Source organism: Centruroides sculpturatus, unplaced genomic scaffold (genome assembly GCF_000671375.1).
Source record: "Centruroides sculpturatus isolate CEXI.00-Female unplaced genomic scaffold, Cexi_2.0 scaffold758, whole genome shotgun sequence".
NCBI classification, from domain to species: domain Eukaryota; kingdom Metazoa; phylum Arthropoda; class Arachnida; order Scorpiones; family Buthidae; genus Centruroides; species Centruroides sculpturatus.
In genome coordinates this window covers 97,816-119,847 of record NW_019384917.1, presented here as the reverse complement: position 1 = coordinate 119,847, position 22,032 = coordinate 97,816, and the positions used below count along the sequence as shown (strand labels likewise).

The 22,032-nt window shown below is 28.6% G+C and overlaps 2 protein-coding genes across 2 annotated transcripts in view; both read left to right on the top strand.

Moving 5' to 3' along the window:
* LOC111631768 (epidermal growth factor receptor kinase substrate 8-like protein 2) overlaps nucleotides 1-8,967 on the top strand; it is a 36,078-nt gene extending 27,111 nt beyond the window's left edge. Inside the window, exons 5-17 of the mRNA XM_023376075.1 lie at nucleotides 831-958; nucleotides 1,127-1,297; nucleotides 1,443-1,498; nucleotides 1,728-1,867; nucleotides 2,270-2,388; nucleotides 2,470-2,596; nucleotides 2,689-2,777; nucleotides 3,147-3,382; nucleotides 5,810-5,969; nucleotides 6,063-6,265; nucleotides 6,340-6,577; nucleotides 6,656-6,817; nucleotides 6,918-8,967. Coding sequence (XP_023231843.1) covers nucleotides 831-958; nucleotides 1,127-1,297; nucleotides 1,443-1,498; nucleotides 1,728-1,867; nucleotides 2,270-2,388; nucleotides 2,470-2,596; nucleotides 2,689-2,777; nucleotides 3,147-3,382; nucleotides 5,810-5,969; nucleotides 6,063-6,265; nucleotides 6,340-6,577; nucleotides 6,656-6,817; nucleotides 6,918-7,076 — 1,988 coding nt within the window. The 3' untranslated portion in view covers nucleotides 7,077-8,967. The remainder of the gene's footprint in view (nucleotides 1-830; nucleotides 959-1,126; nucleotides 1,298-1,442; nucleotides 1,499-1,727; nucleotides 1,868-2,269; nucleotides 2,389-2,469; nucleotides 2,597-2,688; nucleotides 2,778-3,146; nucleotides 3,383-5,809; nucleotides 5,970-6,062; nucleotides 6,266-6,339; nucleotides 6,578-6,655; nucleotides 6,818-6,917) is intronic.
* Nucleotides 8,968-10,657: 1,690 nt separating this feature from the next.
* On the top strand, nucleotides 10,658-13,982 carry LOC111631766 (epidermal growth factor receptor kinase substrate 8-like). The gene is made up of 7 exons (XM_023376073.1): nucleotides 10,658-10,775; nucleotides 10,886-10,965; nucleotides 11,148-11,214; nucleotides 11,357-11,693; nucleotides 11,765-11,897; nucleotides 12,693-12,795; nucleotides 13,802-13,982. Exons 1-7 carry the CDS (start codon nucleotides 10,658-10,660, stop codon nucleotides 13,885-13,887), a joined length of 924 nt encoding a protein of 307 aa, XP_023231841.1. The 3' UTR covers nucleotides 13,888-13,982.
* The last annotated feature ends 8,050 nt before the right edge of the window (nucleotides 13,983-22,032 follow it).

The window sequence follows — 22,032 nt, the reverse complement described above, 5'->3', positions numbered from 1 at the left end:
AAAATACTTTGAGGCATAAAGCTGTCTATAATGAAAATTAATTAACTAAGGATTTTTTTGCCCTGCCAGGGTGTGGCTGAGTTATCCGGACTGCTGGGTTATCAAGTGCCGAGTTTTCGAGACTCTACTGTACTCTATTCTTTTTGTTTTGCTTGAAGATTTCTAATTTGTAACTCATATGATATAATTTACACCATATATATATATAATTTTATTTGGTAGAATAGTAACAGACATGTTACTTTATTTTAAATATTATGTAAAGAAATACAAAAGTGAGAAGTTGTAATCAGAATCTGACATGCGGAACCAGTCATAAATAACTACGGGAAAGTATTATAATCATGTTAAATTTGAACCGCTGGGTTTTTTGTCAAATTTCAGTGTTTTCAGACTCTCTGAACTCAATAAAGTAAAAAAGAAAAAGGGAGAATTCTGCATGTGTGTTTGCGGCTATTTCATTTAATATCTCGGGGTGGGGTAAAGTTTAAGAAGTGAAATTTAACATGGTAACTTGTATATAGGGGCATTTGTGCTATTAAATTTTGGAGTACGGAACTCGTGAGGGTGAGGTGATTGATAGAGGATCGCGTATCATATCTCTATTGGTGTCAGACTTAATGAAATTTTACTCATTATTAGCATTTACGATATTTTCAAAAAGTTCCGATGTTAGAAAGCAAAAGAAAATAGAAATATCAAACCATCGAGATACATTGTTATTTATTATTATTAGTTTTTTAATTAGGAACAAATAATCACTTTATATACATATTTTAATAAATCTGGCTTTTCTTTTAAAACTGTTTTATTTGTGAATGAATTTTTAGGTTTGGTTGCACCTAAAGATGGGCTTCGTCGTTTATTGCAAATGGAAAAATCCAGTGGAATTTGGACACAAAAAATGCAAATGAGACTGGAAAGAAATTGGGTTATTATTATAGATTACGAAAATGGGGTAAGTGGAAAGAGAAAAATCTTTCTTTGTTTCATTTTTAATTTTATACTCAGTTTATTGAAACTGTTTAAATCATTTATAATATAAAATATTTTTTATTTCATAAGTTGAGAATTAAAATTTCTGATAAAATTAATAATTCAATTATTTTATTACATTTCTATAAAGGATATTGTTGAAAGATTTCCGATGAGTTTAATAAGTGATCCAACCGCATGTACAAGCGATGGTAGAAGAGAACTGTACAATAACATTCTCATTTTCATCGTAAGAGAGGATCCAAAAAGTAAAAATCATAATCCTTCGGAAATGCACATCTTCCAATGCGCTCAAGTTTCTGTAAGTTCAGTAAAGTTCAGTTAAAATAATTTTAATTTTTACCTTTTTCTTTTATTACTTTTTATACAAATAAAGTATCAAGTCTATTAGAAAAAAATTTAATTGTTTATAAATACAATTAACAATATCAAATTTTTTTTTTAAGGCACAAGACGTTGTAGATGAAATAAAAATGTTTATGAGCGGCAAGGCAAAATCAAGGTAAAATGATACATAAACATTTATCTAACGAAAGTGTTTAAGAAATTTTTATATAGTTGTAGTTATTTAATAACACAAAAGCTTATAAAATATGTAATAAAAGTTTCATATTAAAATTCTAATCTTATCTGATAAGGATTAAAATAGGTTCAATGTTCAAAGATACTGCCACTTTAATATGATAAGGTAGACGGAGTGATGGAAATTTAATAACAGTTTCATATATTAGGTACAAAGATAATATGAGACAACTCCCCCCTCCACCAAGCAATCCTCCACCTGATCCGCCCGTAAATGGCATTTCGGGTATCAGTGTTAGAGAGCAAGTGAACATGTTTAATGCTGCAGCCGCTGCAGCCAACTCTAACTGTAAGTAGAAAAATTCTTGATTACATTTAATAATTAGTCTAAATCAAACAAGACACATATACAGTATATACATATGGTCTTATCACATTAGTGAATGAGATTATTTAACAAATTAATGATTATTATCACCTTAATAATAAAAATTTACAATAAACTATGGCTCCTTTAACATGTACGGTACATAGTATAGAACACTCCAAATGCATTTTGGACACAATAAAAAGTTCCTCTTCAGTTGGTGTTCATACATATAAAATTATAAAAATAAATTATAAATACATGTAAAAGACCATTGTAAACATGTTATTCTATTCTTGATTACATTATTTAATATGTGAAATTAAATGTAAAAGAAATAAAAATTTCATTTTAATCATCATCTTCCTCTAAAAATTAAATTAGATTCTCAACATCGAGAAACAAATTATTCCCATCAGAGAATGGGAAGGAGCGATATGTATGTCCGAGAATCAAATGATGAAACAAGTTCTACTGCAAGTGATAAATATGAGCAAGATGTTGTGAGTTATTTTCTTTAATACTGAACAGGTATTATTATTATATCTTTGTACCTTATTAAAATTTAAATAAAATTATTTTAGGCTATTTTAAATCATTGTTTTGACGACATTGAGAGGTTTATAGCAAGACTGCAACATGCCGCGGCGGCTTACAAGGAATTAGAACGTAGACAAAAAAGTCGAAAAAATAAAAAGAAAGACATGGGTGGTAAGTTAAAAGTTGATATTATAATAGGTTTAAATTATTAAACTTTTATTATAATTTAATGAAATTTTGTTGTATTAAATTTTAAATTTTAGATGGCATGTTAAGCATGCGAGCCAAACCCCCGCCAGAAAGAGAATTTATCGATATTTTGCAAAAATTTAAATTATCGTTTAACTTATTGGTACGTTCTGTAAGATAAAATTGTTTATGTAAATTTTACTTCTCTTATTTACTTATTTATAATAGGTTTAAATTATTAAACTTTTATTATAANACCAACTCTTGTAATTGAGGTCAGGTAAGAATTTTCATAATATTTTATAATTTCATAAACGTTTGCAACAAAATCATATACTTTTTTATTTAGTTTTATTCTATTTGATTCCATAACAATGAAGTCTATGGATGGTACTTTTATAAATGTTTTATTGGTGTTGGGTACGTTAGTTTTTAATGCTGTTTGTCTACCAAATATCCAAAAAATCGAATCAGAATGGTTGGAAAAATATTTTTAATAAGTTTAGTTATTATAAATATTATTTCTTTAAAGGCCAAATTAAAAAGTCACATACACGATCCCAATGCTCCAGAATTGGTACATTTTTTGTTTACTCCGTTGGCTCTGATCATAGATGCAGCCAAGGATTCCAATTATAGTTCAAATTTAGCTTCGAGGGTCGTCACTCCACTTTTAACTCGGGAATCAATCGAGTTGCTGACAAATTGTTGTACTTCGAAAGAGACTGATTTATGGCACAGTCTGGGAGAACCATGGGTTATTCCAAGGTAATAAAAAAACACTTTTGTTAATCAGTAATAATGAATTATATTTGCTACCTTGCCAATTTGTGATACATATAGCAACTTATATCAGTCTTGTATGCTATGCATACGAATGTTTGGAGGTCAGTTAGCATAAGTCCAATCATTACAATATTAAGGAGACAAAATTAGAGTCATGCCTCATTACTTTGTCAGTGTTCCTAGACAGAAGAGATGGTATGATCTAGTAGTGTTTACAAATGTTGAGGGCTTGAGCTCTTTAGCACCAGAAAATTTACCCTTTATATTTCCTTTTAGAGCAAAAACTCTGATTTTGAATAAAATGGACTTGGGCTGATTGGCCTATGAACAGTTTCTATAATATGTTGTTTAAGTTAATGTTCTTTTATTCTGTTTATTTTTCTTAATGTAATCAACTCTGTAAATATTTATATTAAATACAGTAGAGCGTCGTTTATCCGAATCAATTGGGGACGGGGTTGTTCGGATAACTTATTTTTCGGATAACCGATTATGTACGAAAAAACATATTAACCTATCCCATGTTGAAATTTTTCACCGTTGTGTGTTGCTTCGCATTGAATTTTTGTCGATGTTAAGCCTAATGTAAACTTTTTAAAATAATAATCGTGGCTATTGTATCATTACAAATTATTTCTTTATTTTTTACAAACAAAATAAATATATTGAAAAATATAAATAAAAAAAATTATACTTTAGAAGTTTATCTAGTATCAAAAATGTTTGATTCAGCATGACACACAGTCGTCAGAAAAACACCACACAAAAGTGCCAGTGCTGCCAGCTAAAACGCACACATCAACAAAAAAAATATTGGAGTAGCACAAGATATAGCCACAGATTGCAGTGCCACAGCACTAGCGAAAATTTAAATTTGCCGACTGGAATTCTTTCGGATAACTGACATTTCGGATAAATGACACTCTACTGTAATAATATAAAATGTATATACAGGTAACTCCTGTATAACATGGCACTTCTATAGCACGGATTCACTCTAACACGGTTCAAGAATTGGTACCATCCCCGTATAACACGGTACTGTTATAGCACGGATTCACTCTGACACGGTTCGAGAATTGGGTAAAACCTTCTTACAACATAAAATGTAATAAATTTTTACATACTTAGGAAATAATAGTTCACAAAAATTATTATTTTCGTGAACTATTAATACTTAAGTATGTAAATTTTATTTTCCTTCTGTCAATACACATGGTCCTTCTCAAAACTTGTTTTAATATTGCCAGATCTTGACGCTTCTGCTTCTGATGTTGCCAGATGTTTTTCCCTTATTCCATACTTGCTTTATTCTTCATAAATGCTTAGCACCATATAAGGCAATTTATAAAGATCTTTTAACTAAAAGCAAGCGATCTAAAATTACATACTTTTTGCAAAAGGTAAAGCATGGATCTGAAGATAATGCAGAAAAATACTCAGAAGATAAGGATAACTTGTCAAAAAGAAAACGCTCTTGGTTAATAGTGCTTTTAGTGATGACGAAGAAAACATTGTTTAATTTATATTATTATGTATCACTTAAGAAAATTTTAATAAAGATATTTATCTTAATTATGAAAATATAATAGCAATGTATTTTTAATTTTTGGAACCTAACCCTCCTTTTCGTACTAGTTCTTTGTTTCGTATAACACAGATTCCATAACATGGCAATTTTTTAGAACGTAACTACCATGTTATACGGGGGTTACCTGTCTGTCACTTGTAGTTATTAAACATAAATTAATTATTAAAATAATTTTTCTCATTGAATTAAATGAAAAAAAGGATGAATTATTCTTACAAATCTTACTACTAGTCAAATGTTAGTAAATTATTGGATAAGATTTTTAGAAAGTGGAGAAATTTTTTCAACTGTTTTTCTAATTCTAGTTTAACAAAAGTCCTTTGAATTACAGAAAAGTCAATATTGATCATTAAATAATAAAATATTATAATAATTTTTTTAAATATCACTCTGGATTATTCTGGGATTCTAGTCTAACTCAGAAAGATAAGATAAAGTTGTTGTTAATTTGAAATAATTTGTGTGTGTATCTTTCAAGATGGGTTTTTAAACTGTAAAAGTCTATTTTCTGTGGAAACATTTCAATGAATCTTTATTCTTTTTACAATTCTAAGCTTAAGTTTGTATGTCCTACATTTGATGATGACTAAAGATTTCAGAAATGTTGGTATCAGAATATATCAGATATTAGAATATCAGAATAATATCAGATTATCTGATGTTATATGATGTTGAATATTAATGTGATGAAGATCTAGAGATGAAAACACTTTGAAGTTTAAAAAAAAATAAATCTTTAAAGATCAAATGGCTTACTTTAAAAGATTTTCGAGTACGTAATTAATAAAGTTATCGCATATAAATTTTTTTCACTTCAGAGATCAGTGGAAGGACTATGACAAAGAATATCATCCAGTATTTTCTGATGGATGGGCTCCCGAGTATCCGAGTTTTGATGATAGAGATCCTCCTGAGCTTGCAGCTGCAGCTGCTCCAATTTCTTCATCTTATCACAGAAATGAAGCAGTTGCAGAAGAGGTTGGTTTTACATATACTACTTACTGATTTTACTCAATGAAATAATAAGTAAATTATTGATTAATACTTAATTATTGATGATATTAATTTTAGCGAGATTATCATCATATGTATCCAAGAGAAGATAAAAGTGGAAGATACGATGGAGGATTTTATTACAGTCATGAGAAACTTGAGAAACAATATAATCATGGAAGTCCAAGTGGAATTGGTGATCGCCATTCTCATTCAATATATGAAAGTAGACAATTCGAAGAACACGAGGAAGCAAATAGACGTGATTTTCCTCCTGATAGGTGTGCTTTCTTTAAAGAAAGTTTTATACTTTTATCTATAGAATCAATTGTCTAATTCTTTAAAAACATTTTAGGGATACACGTTTTCCATCGGCAGAACGTGACATACGAGACAGAGATGTGCGATCTGATTTCAGTGCAGATTCAATAGAACACACATCAGGTTCTGATCCTCACAAACAGTTTGAATGGCAACAACAGCAATGGCTAGAAGAACTTAAATCTCAAAATGCAAAGATTGTTCAAGTTGTATATCCTCGAACAGCTAACAATGACAAAGAGCTTACAGTAATTCGTGGTGAATATTTAGAGGTAATATCTGTAAAATCTTAGTATAAAAAGAACAAAAATATAAAATTAGTAAATTTTAAATGTATATTTAATTATTAGGTATTGGATGATAGCCGAAAATGGTGGAAAGCAAGAAACATGCGCGGGCAAATTGCTCACGTTCCACATACAATTATTACCCCGTACAATGCTAATAGTGCCGAAAGTGAAGTTTTCAATAATCCAATATATGCTACAAAGGGTAGCCCAAGAGAAAATTTGGTGAGTTTCTATTGTTTGTTCATTATTTAATCATTTTGATTACTTTTACAAAATTAAATTTCTAAGAGTCATTACTTATTAAAATTTTAAAATCTTCTAGAGTGAATCTCCTCCTCTTCCAAAAGGAAATTTCGAAGAGATGACAACAAGTAGTCAAGAATCTCCTTCCAGACGTCCAGCACCCATTCCTACACCAGCATCCGCCGACTGGGTTCGTCGAGAACGCCAGGGCAAGAAAGGTGAATTTAGATACTTCTAAACAGTAAAACTGAAAGTGTGGCATCTTGCTTTTGTATACTTGTTTGTCTTCGTTTGTTTTTGTACAGAAGAGTTTATATTGCGTATACACAAGATAGTTTATTTGTTACAGTTATATTCTGACATTGCTTATTTTTTGTCCAAAGAAAAGTTTGTCTTTGACTGTTTTAAAAATCTGTGTACATGTGAAACTATAAATTTTAAGTAATGGGAATTATATGCTTCTATCACGAAAAACATTAATAATGTCATCAGGATAAAATTAATTAAAAGACAGTATTACTACAAAACTAATATCTACAAATGATTAATTAAAATGTTTATATATATAAAACAAAATATCCATAATAATTTAGGAGCTATTTACATGTTAATTGCTTATTACTAACAAAAATTATCTTTAATTATATAAAAAAAATCAGCTATGACTCATTATCAAAATTTAATGAATAATCCAATATGAATATTTATTATGATAGCGTTTAGAAGAACCATTATAATTGCTTTCCAGTTTTCGAGGATATTTGTTGATAGAATCTTCTCAAATATAATTTACCATCTTAATTTTAAGTTATATTTTATAAAAGTTTGCAATTATAATCAAAAATATTAATGCATAAAGTTTTTCAAAAAATATATAACTAATGAATTTATTAATTCTAATATTGTTAATATATGTAAATAAATAAATGTTTCTATTTTTATAATATACTAAAATATAATTAAAGGTTTTAATATATAATTATTTCAAAAATATATACAAAAATTTAAATTTTGTTAACGTATTACCAACCAAACTACAAATCAATGCGCTAAATGGATATGCTTGTTAAGAAAGTTGATTATTTAAGAGGAAAAAACATTCCAAATAACGAGAAGATTTCATTTAATGATTAAATCCCCATGATATTCCTTAAATATAATGCTTAGATACTTATCCATCTCCCACATGAACAATCTTTTAAAATCTTTACACAATAAAAAAAATTTACCTCAATGTAAATTTAATGTGTATTGCTAACATGATCACTCAGGAAGAAGTTAACTGCTCATAATGTTTTGACTTTTTATATTTTAAAATATAAATGTATATATTGAAGATGATTAATGTTTACTAATTAATTTTAAGAAATCTTTAATTATAAAAGAAAAAAGATTTTAAAACAAAAAATGTTAATATATTTTTAAAATATATATCTATATATTTCTATTGGCAACTGCAAATTTATGATTTTTTTAAAATATCTTATATATACTTTATGAACATCATAATAAATCATTATTTAGTGTTTAATCCAGGGGTTTCAAAAACACATTATTTCTGAAGAATAATACTTTCTCACAGTTCGATTTGCGTGTTATTGATTTTAAATCTATCTGTTGTTATGCCGTATGAATTATATATACTATGAATTATATAAAGGAGCATTGCCTTGTCTGAGAACATATTATTTTTTTGTTTGATATATGTTATTGACCCTCGAACTAATTAAGTCGTCAATAATTCTTGAATCTATTTTACATGATTCTTATAGGAAGATAAGAATATTATAAACCTCTGCTGTATGCAGAGGTTTATAATATTCAGTAGTTAAACTGTACATTATATAATCTACAACATAGAAAACATATCATTTTATGGCAGCAATAAGTTGTGAATTTGAGATCCCTGGTTTAATCCCTTAAAAGAATCATAATTCTGTGTGATGTTATATAAGAGAACGTAATTAAATAGTTTGTAAAGAAAAGACTTCTATATGAAATATTATATTGTTAAATGTTTTCTATCAGTTAAACGTAATTCTACAAATGAAATGAATTATTTTGTAATTTACTTTACAGTTTATTATTCAATAAATAGATTTATTCATATTAATAAAAATATTACTATGTACTTAATTTTTATGTATATATTACAGTTGTTAAAAATCTTTAAATATTTTTAATATATTAATGTTAGAATTTAAATGCAGCTATATTAAAATAAAATTTTAATTATTTTAATGAAAAAAATTCNCATTATTTCTGAAGAATAATACTTTCTCACAGTTCGATTTGCGTGTTATTGATTTTAAATCTATCTGTTGTTATGCCGTATGAATTATATATACTATGAATTATATAAAGGAGCATTGCCTTGTCTGAGAACATATTATTTTTTTGTTTGATATATGTTATTGACCCTCGAACTAATTAAGTCGTCAATAATTCTTGAATCTATTTTACATGATTCTTATAGGAAGATAAGAATATTATAAACCTCTGCTGTATGCAGAGGTTTATAATATTCAGTAGTTAAACTGTACATTATATAATCTACAACATAGAAAACATATCATTTTATGGCAGCAATAAGTTGTGAATTTGAGATCCCTGGTTTAATCCCTTAAAAGAATCATAATTCTGTGTGATGTTATATAAGAGAACGTAATTAAATAGTTTGTAAAGAAAAGACTTCTATATGAAATATTATATTGTTAAATGTTTTCTATCAGTTAAACGTAATTCTACAAATGAAATGAATTATTTTGTAATTTACTTTACAGTTTATTATTCAATAAATAGATTTATTCATATTAATAAAAATATTACTATGTACTTAATTTTTATGTATATATTACAGTTGTTAAAAATCTTTAAATATTTTTAATATATTAATGTTAGAATTTAAATGCAGCTATATTAAAATAAAATTTTAATTATTTTAATGAAAAAAATTCTCATATCAATAAAATGTTATACACAATATTTTAAATTATACACACAATTAAAATATATTAATATAAGCTATAATCTTTTAGATTAGTATAATGTAATATTCTTCTATAACGAGAAAGAAAAATATATATTAACTTCAGTTATTAAAAATATCATTTTTTTTTGTCTTGTATAATTTTGTACGCTAACATTCTCTAACAGATCTTAAAAATATATTTTTATACATTTATATAACACAAACTATGCAATGCATAAATCTCCGACGATAAAAATTGACAATATAAGTGAAAAAAGTTAAAAATTATGTATATTTGTAAAGTATAATATATATATACGAGAATGTTGTAGAAGCATTCGTATCACAATGCAGTGCCATCTCGAGTTGTTTTCCGACATGGGAAACAATTTTCGGGACTGGCCATCAATTTGAAATGTTATCGTTTAATTTAAATCATTCAGATTATCGTACCCAAGCAATGTGACGAAAAGTTTTATGTGTAAAGTGTTTTTACATGTAATATTATGATGTTAGCCAGGGTAACGGTGGAAAGTTTGGGTAACGTTCGTATATGAATTAAGAATCGATGCATCGTAATTGTGTTAAATATATGCAAAAGCTTGTAATAAGATTTATGAAAAATAAAATATTTTTTACGATTTTATTGTCATAGTTTGAATTTATTAACGTTTCGTCTTTTATTTGTTTTACGTTTGTGTCGTTTAATATGCACTTCGTGAAATTAAAAATCTCTGTTTAATTATGTTTATCTTTTTTTTAACTGTATACTGAAATAGGTATAACATTTTCCTTTATTACTAATATAATAATTTTATTAAATAATTATTAACTATATTAAATTACTAATGTCAATATATTTCGTAGATTCTATTACTGATCAGATACCTCAAAAAATGTCATTGGCTGTGCAAACAGATGATGATGATGATATTCAACCTATAACATTATCTAATTCTTTAGAAAGTGGGTTAATTTTTAAAATTAGATTATGATAATTGATATTAACCTAATAATCTAGAAACTAATTTTACTAATATTTCATTAATTACTTTTATTAAAAATAATTTTAATAGATAGAAACCAATTATCTTCTAAAGAATCTATGGGGGTTCAAACAGATGATAATGACGTCGTACCTATTTTACCTGAGGATGTCTTTAAAAGTGGGTAGTTTATAATGTTTTATTGCTTTATTATTATAATATTTGACTACATTTAAAAATAAATATATTTTCTATGTATTAAATAAATTTGGTTATTTAGAAATAATACAGTTTTTTGAGATTATTTGATATTAGATAATATATATTAATTTATAATTTAACTATATTTCAGTGCATACTACTACTAGACGTTAATCAAGTGGATATTAAAAAAGATTTATATAAAGAACAGGTTCAGAGTGCGTTTGATTTGTAATTATTTTTCTCTGTTATGCTTTGTAATTTATTCTCATTATTTATTTATTCTATTTTGATATAACACTGATGTAAAATTTAAGTGTCGATAATACAATGAAAATCAATTATAATTTATATTTAAAGGTAAAATTAAACTTGAAAAATTGTTAAAGAGTTTGGAGAGAAACTGGGAAGATGCTTTCGAATCTTGGGAAAATCCTGTAATTAATAAGCCAGTAAAAGATAATGGCGATGCTAATTATACTAAAGAGATTACGACCGACAAATCTATGGACGTTAAAGAAGCACAAAAACAGTTACAAAAAGAAATAGAAACGAACAAACGGTTTTCTCTAGGATCGAAGACGAATAAAAAGTGGATTTGTCCGAAACATAATCGATCTTCGTGTTCATATTTGAAATTGCATTCCACTTCATCTGAAATTAAACATTGGCTAGAAGTAAAAGGATTTAGTGAAAAGTAAGAAATCGTGCTTCATTTTTTTTAAAAAAAACATGAAAGCATAGTAGTAATTTTAAAATCTTTTATAGATCTCAAGCTATTTTAGATTCATTGAATGGAGAGATGCTGTTTTCTTTGAAAAAGGAACAATTGGAAAAATATTTGGGAGAAGAAGGTTGTAGACTCTACAGCCACATAATGATACAAAGAAATATATCTGGGGTATGAATAAATTGTATTAAAACTTTAAACAATTTTATATGATAATATATGAGGAGGGCTCTACTGAAACTGATGCAAAAGTGGACATAACTTATTTATATACTGATATAGGTCATTCAAATTGCATGTATTAGTGGAGTAATTCTTCCTGTATACAAAGATTTGCACCATTGTTGAATCCAACTCTGGAATCCTCTTTGAAAAATTCAGGTGTGCACTCTTGTACCCATTTCTTCACAACCATTTTTACCTCATCTGCATCATCAAATCATTGTTCCCAAAAAACTGTCCTTTGTTGAACTGAACAGGTGGAAGTTAGAAGGTGCCAAATCAGGGGGATGTACAGTGGATGGGAGGTCACTAACGATGAAGAAGAGCATGCCTAAACTTTTTCAAAGAGGTTTCTGAGTTGGGTTCAACGATGATGCCAATTCGTTACGTATAATGGAGACTATGTTGAGTAATATCTTTATATACAGGAAGAGTTACTTTACAATAAGTGAATTTGAATTATCTATGTCAGTAAATAAAAATATTATGCCCACTTTTGCATTATTTTCAATACATCCCTCATACATTATTTCCATTATTTGCAAGTAAGATAAAATTTTAAATACTAGTGTTACTAAATGGTAAGGATGTTTAAAAAACTAATAATTTATGTTTTTTTAGAAAATTTTTTTATATGAAGATCAACATTCTTTTGCTTTTTGCTGTACACAAATACAATTGTATGGAAACAAATTTATATGTAACTTATAACAAGAATATCAATAAACAGTTTTATCTTTCAAGGTAAAAACAACTCGATCGGAAGAACTACGGAGTATTTTAGAACAAAGACGACGTTTAATGGAAGAAAACGAGAGCAATTCAAACAAAATTGGTGTAGAGCTCGGTATGAATTTTTCCTATTTTATAAAATATTGTTTTCCGATTACAACTTTGTAATTATATTTTAAGTCGTAATTCAATTCCTGAAAAATATTGGTCATTGACATTTAAAAAATTGGCAAAACAATTCATCATGCGATCTGAATCCTATATCTTATCGTCTGACATTTGATGTCTGATCGGTCAGATTCGAAGACCTCATAACTTAATATCAATAATTCATGTAACTTTAGAAGCACACTTCCTTATATTCTAAATGTTATGATTTAATAAAGAATATATCTTAATAAGTTTTAAATACATATTCTCTTAGATGCGATTTGCCAATTAAATGATTTAATGTACTGAAATTCAGTTACGCTATTCATCTTTTTGGTACTCATGTTTATTAATAAAATTTTCTTCCTTTCAATCATCATTGGAATAAATAATTTTAAAAAGTTTATGCTTCCCATGCTTTATTAGATACATTACTTGCTAAATTACATCAAATACAAAAAACATTTAATGTAAATTACGTTCTTTAGGCTCTGCTTATTATTATTAAATAATTCACGAAGAATAAAAAGCCAAATCCCATTTAATATTTGAATTAACTTGCCCAAAGACGAGCGTGTAGTGCTTGCAAATTTTGATTTATATTTGAAATTGTTTTGTCAAAGCATTTTGAAGTTTATTTGTTTAATTAAATGTTTTAAATAATTTAATATATTAAAACAATATGATAAAAATTCCATTGTTTAACTCCAAATTCAGTTTTTATCACTTTGGTATGAGATTTTTTGCATTCATACCAGTTTGCTGTCGTTTATCACTCCACTACATCACTTTATTTTAATATAATAATCACTAAATATATTAAAATAAATTGATATATTATTAAATATAATATAATTATTGTGTAACTAATTAGAAAATTTAATTTATTTGTTATAATAATTTAAATAAATTTATTAATTTTGTAACTTTTATAATTGAAAAAAAAAACAATTGTTCATTTTATTTTCCAGACGAAGACGAAAAAATTGATAACGAAATAACAGCTAAATTACTTCAATTCCTAGCGAAACAATCGACAAAAAAATCATTAAATTAGTCCACATGACCGAATAAAAAATATAAAGTATCATTTAAATATAATAATGTAAATATTTATAAAATTCTGTAAGTGTTAAAAATAAATTATATTCATTTTTTGTTAAGTTTTTTTATGTATAATTTTTGATTAAAAATATTTTATAATTATCAGTTGATTAACTAATTCGTTATTTAATTCATAATTTCTTGTTTTATCTTATCTTTAACATTTTTTTAAAAATAAATATCCTACCAAATAAGATAGTATAGTTAATAATAATACAACAAAGACATCAAAAAGTAAACAAATACATTTAAAATCAATTTATAAATAACCATACAAGAATATGTCTTTCATTATTGCTGGAATGCTAGCATTTTTTCAAATAAAATGCTAATTTTTTCCCCTTTTAAAGTAAAATAAATTCAAACAAATATATATAAATACATACAGGAGTACAAAAAACATTTGGTATACAGCAGTAGTGCATTATAGTTTCATGGGATCCAAGCAGATTTTAATTAGGGGGCCCCACGTAAAGTGTCGACCTCACATTTTTTGGGGGGGAATATTATCTTATAAAAGATTGGTTCAGGGCCCTAAGAAATTGTCCCTTTTGCTCTTAGGATAACGTACCACTGGTGTACAGTAGATATTAAAATTCATATAAGTAAATAGTTTTTAACTACGAATTTTATTTTATATAATGTATAAGTTTATACAAAATATAAAAATACATTTCCAGAAATCATTTTTAAATATCTTAAAAAACACTGGAAAATCCACAATAAATTTGAAATTTATTTTTATAAGACATAGCAATTGTTTCCTTGGGGATAGTAACCTCTTGTTATATAGCATTATGTAACTAATTTGAATAAAATAAACAAACATAAATACAATAGACATTACAGAATAATTTAATAGAATTTATTTATCTATATATAAATTTATAGGAAAACAGGAAGATAATGTAAACCATGGCCCAAAAGTACTTAAATATTTTAGTTTTAATCTTGTTTCCACCAGCTTTGTAAATGTACAGTACCTGTCCGTAAAACACCGTTAACTGACAATTGGATCACCCTGTATTTTAGACTATAAATTTTAAAGTTTTACAGTGGATAAATAAATAAATTGCTCATTATAATTTAATGTAGATCTATAACTTATTCTATTAATTATTATATAATTATCGGTGTGTAATAATTCGATAGTATGTTAAATTATTTTAGCTGAAAATTAGAGTAATTACACAATTTGAAATGAAAGTATACCGTATTATAATAAATTTAAGAAATGGAATACCGTTTGTGTCATTTGTACGCATTCGACATAAATAATTCTAGAAAAAACAAAAATTAGAAAGAAAAATAGAGATAAATTGGGAGAAATTAAATTATATCATTCAGCGATTTTATTGAATTAAACAGGAAACAAAATCATAACACAATTACACTGGTAATTTATTATCAGACTTAACTCTGATAGAATCTGTATATATTTAAATATAAGATGGGCAAAAGTTATGCGGGGATGCAATATTTAATTTAAAATATATGCTCTCGATTTCAAATTAGTAGTGTCGTATCCTCTATGTTGTACTTTTCCTGTGTACAATATATGCTCTCGGCCTCAAATTAGTAGTGTCATGCCCCCTATACACCATACTTTTCCTGTGTACAATATATGCTCTCGATCTCAAATTAGTAGTGTACCCCGTACATCATACTTTTTCTGAATAACAAATAACGTGATTTCATGGGGCCTCCTACCCTAAGCTTTCCACATCTAGTTTCAACTTTAACACTGTTCACGAGATTAAGGAAGGGTAGACATACAGACGGTCAGTGTGAATTTACACACGTCTACAATGTTTTTCTTTTCAAATTGCAACCCAATAAACTGTAATTATGCACTAGNATACTGAATAGACGATAGCAAACTCAATTTAGCCGCTCCGTAGCGTGGCGCAGGGTCGGAGGAAAGTAGTTCGGCTGCTCATCCACTATTGGTCCAGACTCTATCAATCTTGTCGCGAAACGAGTTGGCGAAGACGTTATAGGAGATGCTTTATACGAATGTTGCTACAATTTTTTCGCTACGTTATAGGAATTGTCGTTATAGGAACGCACGTTATAGGGGGTCGACTGTATTTTAAATATATGCACTCGCTCTAAAATCTCTTGCCCCTGTACATCATATTTTCCCTGGCAACAACAGAGTAGTTGGGTTATTCACTAACTCTGTTGTGAAGAAAATTTTCAATTGAAATCACATGACTTCCGGTGCAAACCGAAAGTTTGCATATAGTTAATCGGGGCCTTTTGCCCCCAATCTTTCCATATCTGGTCTCCACACGTGGAGGGTATTTAGAACATTTCGTATGAAGAAAGCAATGTAATCGAAAGAGTTATATAAGAGAGAAAATATGCAATAAAATCTGTCTTGCACATAACACTGTCTAAGCAGTTTGATTTCTCAAAAACCTCTCATTTCAGGACATATTTTTATATGTTTTTCTTTCTTTATTTTACTGTGAGGAATTAAATGTTGCTGGGAAAGTTAAGCAACCCGTTGATGGATTTTTCATGAGGTTTACTGAATAAAATTGAAATTATCAATAATTTGACGTGTGCATATTTTATCTTTCTGATTAAATTACGATAATCTGATATATTCTGTTCGAAAATAAGTGTAATTTTGCTGGAACATAATAAGCATACATTTAAATTATCGAGAATATTATTTATCAAACTGTTTAACTATATAATAACAATTATTTGGATGTTAAAAATAGCCAAATTGGAGGTTTTTTACACTTTCATCTGGAGGAAAGGTAGCTTTATTGGGCCCAGTCAAATTTGAATTAGGGCCCTCATGTACAGTGTTGACTTCAGACATTTATCTTCGGAGGAACATTTTCTTATAAAAGATTGGTTTGGGGTCCCGGTTGATGGAGCCGCAGGCAATTATCTTTTTTGACCACGGGATAACATGCCACTACGATAAGACTTACAACTACACCAGAACCATTTATTTAAGATTTATTACGTTTCGGCATTTTTTTGCCCTGTTCAGCTTATAAAATAAACAGAAAATACATCTCTCAGTAAGTGTTAATAAATCTCTCAGTAATAATAAATAAATAAATATACATGACTGAAATGGAGATGTAACAAGTATTTTGACTACGTTCGCTACAAAGTAGCGTTTAGATGGCTCTTTCTTTAACGTTGTTAAATGTAAGTCTTGTATTATGGGGCTGCAATTAAAAAAAAACCGTATATCTATATATTCCCACTGTCATTCGCCTGTCAGGCTGTCTATCCTTTCTTAATCTCGAGAACGATGTTAGATAGATGAAAGTCGAGATTAGATATATAAAGTTTAGGGATAGTAGGCTCCTATTAACTATATACGAACTTCCGGTCTAGACTGGAAGTAGCGTGATTTCATTTCAAAAATTTTTTCCCCGCAACAGAGTTACATAGATGATTGGTATAACTTTATTGTTAAACGAAAAGTATGGTGTACAGGGGCAACATACTGTTAATTTGAGATTGAGAGCATATCTATATATTTAAAAACTATTTCTGCCCTGTGGGCACTAAGAGGGCCTATTTTAGAAAACTCATTATGGATTCAGCCAGGCTCACAATGGAGCAGCTGTGTGGTTGAGGGACAGGGCCTGACATATCCAAATGGGCCATCTCCTGAAAAATTTCTGGGGATTTTTTGACCCATTCTGATTTCATCCCAGCTCCCCAGAGTGGTAGGCTGCCATCTTGATCACACGGCCCGAGAGCATATATTGTACATAGGAAAAGTATGCTATACAGGGGCACAACACCATTAATTTGAGATCGAGAGCACATATTGTGAAGGAAAGTAGAGANATGTAACTAATTTGAATAAAATAAACAAACATAAATACAATAGACATTACAGAATAATTTAATAGAATTTATTTATCTATATATAAATTTATAGGAAAACAGGAAGATAATGTAAACCATGGCCCAAAAGTACTTAAATATTTTAGTTTTAATCTTGTTTCCACCAGCTTTGTAAATGTACAGTACCTGTCCGTAAAACACCGTTAACTGACAATTGGATCACCCTGTATTTTAGACTATAAATTTTAAAGTTTTACAGTGGATAAATAAATAAATTGCTCATTATAATTTAATGTAGATCTATAACTTATTCTATTAATTATTATATAATTATCGGTGTGTAATAATTCGATAGTATGTTAAATTATTTTAGCTGAAAATTAGAGTAATTACACAATTTGAAATGAAAGTATACCGTATTATAATAAATTTAAGAAATGGAATACCGTTTGTGTCATTTGTACGCATTCGACATAAATAATTCTAGAAAAAACAAAAATTAGAAAGAAAAATAGAGATAAATTGGGAGAAATTAAATTATATCATTCAGCGATTTTATTGAATTAAACAGGAAACAAAATCATAACACAATTACACTGGTAATTTATTATCAGACTTAACTCTGATAGAATCTGTATATATTTAAATATAAGATGGGCAAAAGTTATGCGGGGATGCAATATTTAATTTAAAATATATGCTCTCGATTTCAAATTAGTAGTGTCGTATCCTCTATGTTGTACTTTTCCTGTGTACAATATATGCTCTCGGCCTCAAATTAGTAGTGTCATGCCCCCTATACACCATACTTTTCCTGTGTACAATATATGCTCTCGATCTCAAATTAGTAGTGTACCCCGTACATCATACTTTTTCTGAATAACAAATAACGTGATTTCATGGGGCCTCCTACCCTAAGCTTTCCACATCTAGTTTCAACTTTAACACTGTTCACGAGATTAAGGAAGGGTAGACATACAGACGGTCAGTGTGAATTTACACACGTCTACAATGTTTTTCTTTTCAAATTGCAACCCAATAAACTGTAATTATGCACTAGAATAAAAGAGACGAAAGGAAATTTCAACAGGAAAGTGGAATATATCAGTGTCAAATTATATACTCGATGGAAAATTATCATCATTATTTTATTCAGTAATCCATATTTACCATATTTTATAACGAAACAACCCGGAAGAAGAATTATATTGTCTTGTAGACACGTATCAGATGCATACCTTATGAAAATTTTCCGATATATCTGTCAGGAAGACGTATGAAATAATAATACAAATCAATCTTCTTCAGAATAATAATAATGTAGAAAAATTCAAGTTACGGACAACTTGCTTTTAAACTGTAGGCTATATTTAATAATTGGGGCATTAATTTTATAAATGTTTACACTTCCGTTCAGGAGAGTAGCGTGAAAATTCTTGAATATTAAATTTGATGGTAGTAATAAATGCAGTTATTTATAAATGTCAACGAAATTATATATGATACGTAATGATTGTAGACCTATAAATGCCAGAATAAATGTATGTCTGTCCTTTCTTAATCGCTATAACGAAATTTGATAGATGAAATCCGAGACCGGATATGGAAACCTTAGGGGCAGGACACCCTGATTAAGTACATACATACATCCGGTTTGCAACGGAAGTCGCGTGATTTCGATTGAAATTTTTCCCCCAGCGGAATTAAATGACAGGCACGACTGTTGTTATCACGGAAAATATGATGTACAGGTGCAAGACACTACTAATTTTGAGAACGAGAGCATATTCGTGTGCGGGGAGGCACGGTTTCGTTCATCCATTTTGAAGCTTAATAACTCCTGGGCCTTTAGTCGAAAATTTCTGAAATTTGTCATGGAGATTTACGTGTTAGGGAGAAATGTTTCCAGAAATTTTCAGGAAAATCGGACCATTAGTTCGGGAGATTTTTTGGGGAAAAAAAACAAAACATGGAAGAATACGGTGGTAACATTAAAAACCCTATAAATAAGAAGTTCAATTAACCAACAATATCATACGTATTAATATAACAGATATTATCAGGGCCTCGATTTTAGGGCCTCCTCATATTCAAATTTTTAAGAAAATTTGATAATATAAACTTTTGTTTTTTAGTCATTCTTTGTCGAATATGTATTTAAATTATGTTTATTAAAATTATATGATTTTTCGATTAAAAAATAATTATTTTTTGCAAATATTTGGGGCGCCACTAATGACTTTTTTCCGGGCCCAGCCAAACCTCCAAGCCGGCCCTTGATGTAATACAGAGTATTATGATTTAGAAGCATAAAAATGTGCTTACTATAAGTCAGTGGGGCGTTTTTCTATGGGTAAAAAGGGCAATTGCCTGGGACTCCTGCAGTAGGAGGAGGCCCCAGACAGTTTCCTTTTTTTGAACCAATCTTTCATGAGAAAATATTTCCCCGAAAATTTCCTAAAAGAAAAATGTATGAAGTCGACACTATAAACGGGGCCCCACTAAGCTATAACTCGCCACTGTTATAACTTCTATAAATTATAAGGCAAGATAATATTTGGGGATTTTATTCGCAATTTAAAATACATTTTATGTTTAAAAAAAATCCGTATAATGCGTATATTTAAATTTGAATTTCTTAAATAAGTTAGTGCGTGCCTTGTAAGTCATAAAAGGAAAACGTATTTTTGAGGAAGTGTAGGCATTATATTCTGCGAGAAAGAAATATGCCAAGGGAAATTAATCGATTTGGGTAATTTGCCCGAATCGATAGATTTGTCTGGCATATACAGTTAATAATTTCTATTATTTTTAGCGATTTCTTCTATAAAATTACATTAATATAAATCTTAATTTGTCTTAACTTTCAATACATCAAAATGGGTGTTTGCTTTATGAAATCGAATCCTCAAGTAGTCTTTATTTTGAGGTTTCGGATATTTTTATGAGGCAAATTTGAATTAGGGGGCCCCCGTGTACAGTTTTGACCCTTCGGGGGAATTTTTTTTGGGGAGGAATTTCCCGGTATCCTTGTTCTTTCTTTTAACAAGACCTCTGGAGGATTAAGTTCTGTGCTGTGCCGGCGCCACACCAGCATTCTAGGCTCCCCAGATATGGCGCTAAATTTAAATTTGGATAATCTTACTACAGTAATGAGTTTATAAGAGATTGGGCCCCCCTATTTGTGGGAGCCCCTAGGAAATTTCCCGTTTTTGGTCATAAGATAACGCGTTACTGGCTAGGAATAGTTCTTACAACACAATATAAACTGAGACTGAAAAAAGGAAATTCGATATTAATTAAGTAATTCATAATTTATGTGAAAAGAAAATTTAGAATTAATGGAATTAATTTGCTAAAAGTATCCAAAATTATCTTTTGGACCTCTCTAAAATTCATCTAACACTTCAAAACTTCACTTAGGAGTAATGTAATTTGCATAAATAGCAATTAACATCGTAATCATCTTGTTCATTCGCTATAACTCACTTTATTATAATTTAATTGACTTAATTTGATTAATTAAAAGTCAAGTATGTTAATTTTTTATTACAATTATTTTGTTAAATGATGTAATGAGTGATAAAATATGGACGACATTAATTAATATAACGTGGCCCCAGGGGATTTTGCAGAGGGGGCAAACGTGGTACTGCTCCCCCGGGATCGAGTAAAAACTTCCACAAAATATAATCATAAAAGCGATTTAAATACCCAACATTGTATTATATAAACTACTTGTAAACCCCCAAAACGAAATAATTAAATATAAATTTACTGATGTAATTATGTCTTCAAGCTTTGGCTCCCCTGGAAAATTTTCTGCGGACGTCTATTTATGGTTCTATATATATAAATTATATAGAAACACAAAGAGCCATTAGTGGCACAGATTAGCTTCATGGTGGCCCATGCAAATTTGAATTAAGGGGCCCCACGTACAGTGTTGACATCACACATATAAAAACTATATTTAAAAAAATATTGTTTATACTTTGTAAGTTGCATATAAATTCAATTCATTTCTAATAAAGCATAAACGTATCTAGAAATAACCAAGTAAATATACAATAACGTTAAGTAAATAAGACTTAACAATTAATAATGTAAGCTGAATATCTTATTTTAAACCAAACAGTGCCTTGTATTTAATAAATTTATATGTTATAAGAAGTCTAGAACAAAATTTAAATTTCATTTTTATTTATGAAGCATTGTAAAATCGTGTATTCAATTTTATATATTTACTTAAATTTTGATTTTT